Source organism: Pterocles gutturalis, unplaced genomic scaffold (genome assembly GCF_000699245.1).
Source record: "Pterocles gutturalis isolate BGI_N339 unplaced genomic scaffold, ASM69924v1 scaffold19001, whole genome shotgun sequence".
In the NCBI taxonomy this organism is placed as follows: Eukaryota; Metazoa; Chordata; class Aves; order Pterocliformes; family Pteroclidae; genus Pterocles; species Pterocles gutturalis.
The window spans coordinates 1-1,337 of NW_010105901.1; the positions used below are offsets into that span (position 1 = coordinate 1).

General features: G+C 55.6%; 1 protein-coding gene across 1 annotated transcript in view; it reads left to right on the top strand.

Moving 5' to 3' along the window:
* Positions 1 to 7: 7 nt before the first annotated feature.
* The window catches only part of RAB29 (RAB29, member RAS oncogene family), a 2,234-nt gene continuing 904 nt past the window's right edge, over positions 8 to 1,337 (top strand). The window contains exons 1-2 of the mRNA XM_010087575.1: positions 8 to 169; positions 1,310 to 1,330. Of these exons, the coding sequence (XP_010085877.1) occupies positions 8 to 169; positions 1,310 to 1,330 (183 nt within the window). The remainder of the gene's footprint in view (positions 170 to 1,309; positions 1,331 to 1,337) is intronic.

Here is a 1,337-nt window from a genome sequence, read left to right on the forward strand (position 1 = left end):
CACATCCATGACCCGGCTGTACTACAGGGAGGCGTCAGCCTGCGTCATCATGTTCGATGTCACCAACGTCAGCACGTTCAGCAACAGCCAGAAGTGGAAGCAGGATCTGGACAGCAAGCTGCTGCTGCCGGACGGGAGCCCCGTGCCCTGCCTGCTGCTGGCGAACAAAGTGAGCGGCTCCGGACGCGCTCCGTGCGTGTGTGTGTGCGCACGGGGGAGCACGGGGGTGCAGAATGGAAGGAGAGCCCTGAGCACTAAGCCTTGCCCAGAGCTGTCCCACAGCCTGCGCTCTTTTCAGTCCTTTCCGTAACTCTCCGGGCATTTTCTCTCTCTCGCAAGGGTTCTCCTCCATAACTGGGATGTTGGTCGGATTTAATGCGTGGATGGCACTACGGAGATGGTCACAACTGCTCTGTCCCTTGTGCTGTGCTGTGGGAGCTCTGTAGCTCCTGGATTACAAAGCTTTTCTTTTTCTTTTTTGGTCTTTAACTTGCAGCAGCCCGGGAAGGCTGTGTGTGATGCTGCAGGGAAGGTTTCTGCTCCGCGCTGCCGGAGGGATGTCTAGTTCTCTGTGTCAAGTTGCACTGTGTACATTGGTTGCTGTCTTTTAATTATTTCTTTTTCTTTAATTTAAAAACCACCTTTGTGTTCTTCACGGGCCAACGTTGGCTCGGCAGCCCTTCCAGATTCAGTTTGAGACTTGCCTGGTTTGGGAGAGCCTGAAACTGGGGATGACTCAGAAGCGTGATGGGTGGGCAGGAGAGCGGCTTTTCTCCTCCACTCCACCACAAATAATGCTGTCCCCGGGTGGCTGTTCTACGGTCACCGTTTTGCCCGCAGCAGGGAAATCTGTGTCCGTACCCAGGGCAGCCACACCAGTCCGAACTCTCAGGGGACAGGTTTTCTCGCCATCTTTCCGTACATCCCATTAGCATCAGCGTGGCCACCTCGGTGACACCCCACCGGTGACAGACCACACGGGTGACACCTTTCCTTGCTGTTCAGGCACCGGGCGCATTTTGGATGAGTGACGGTGCTTTCTTGTCCCGTGCTGGATGTGCCTCCATTCCGTGCGTGCCTGGCTGAGGCGTGGCGGTATCTCAGATGAGATAAACCTATTGCTGCTTGCAACATCCCTGTAGGAACCGTGCCCCAAGAGCTCGCTATCAGCTCGCGATCTGGGGGATGTGAAGGGCTGAGCTTGCCTCCTGCCTGCTGCCTGCCTGCACGCGGGCAGTAAATGGCTGAGGGGGAGGATTCCCCTCCCAGCTTAAAAGGCTGAACTTAAAATTACTTTTTTTTTTTACAGTGCGACCTCTCCCCATGGGCAGTGACAA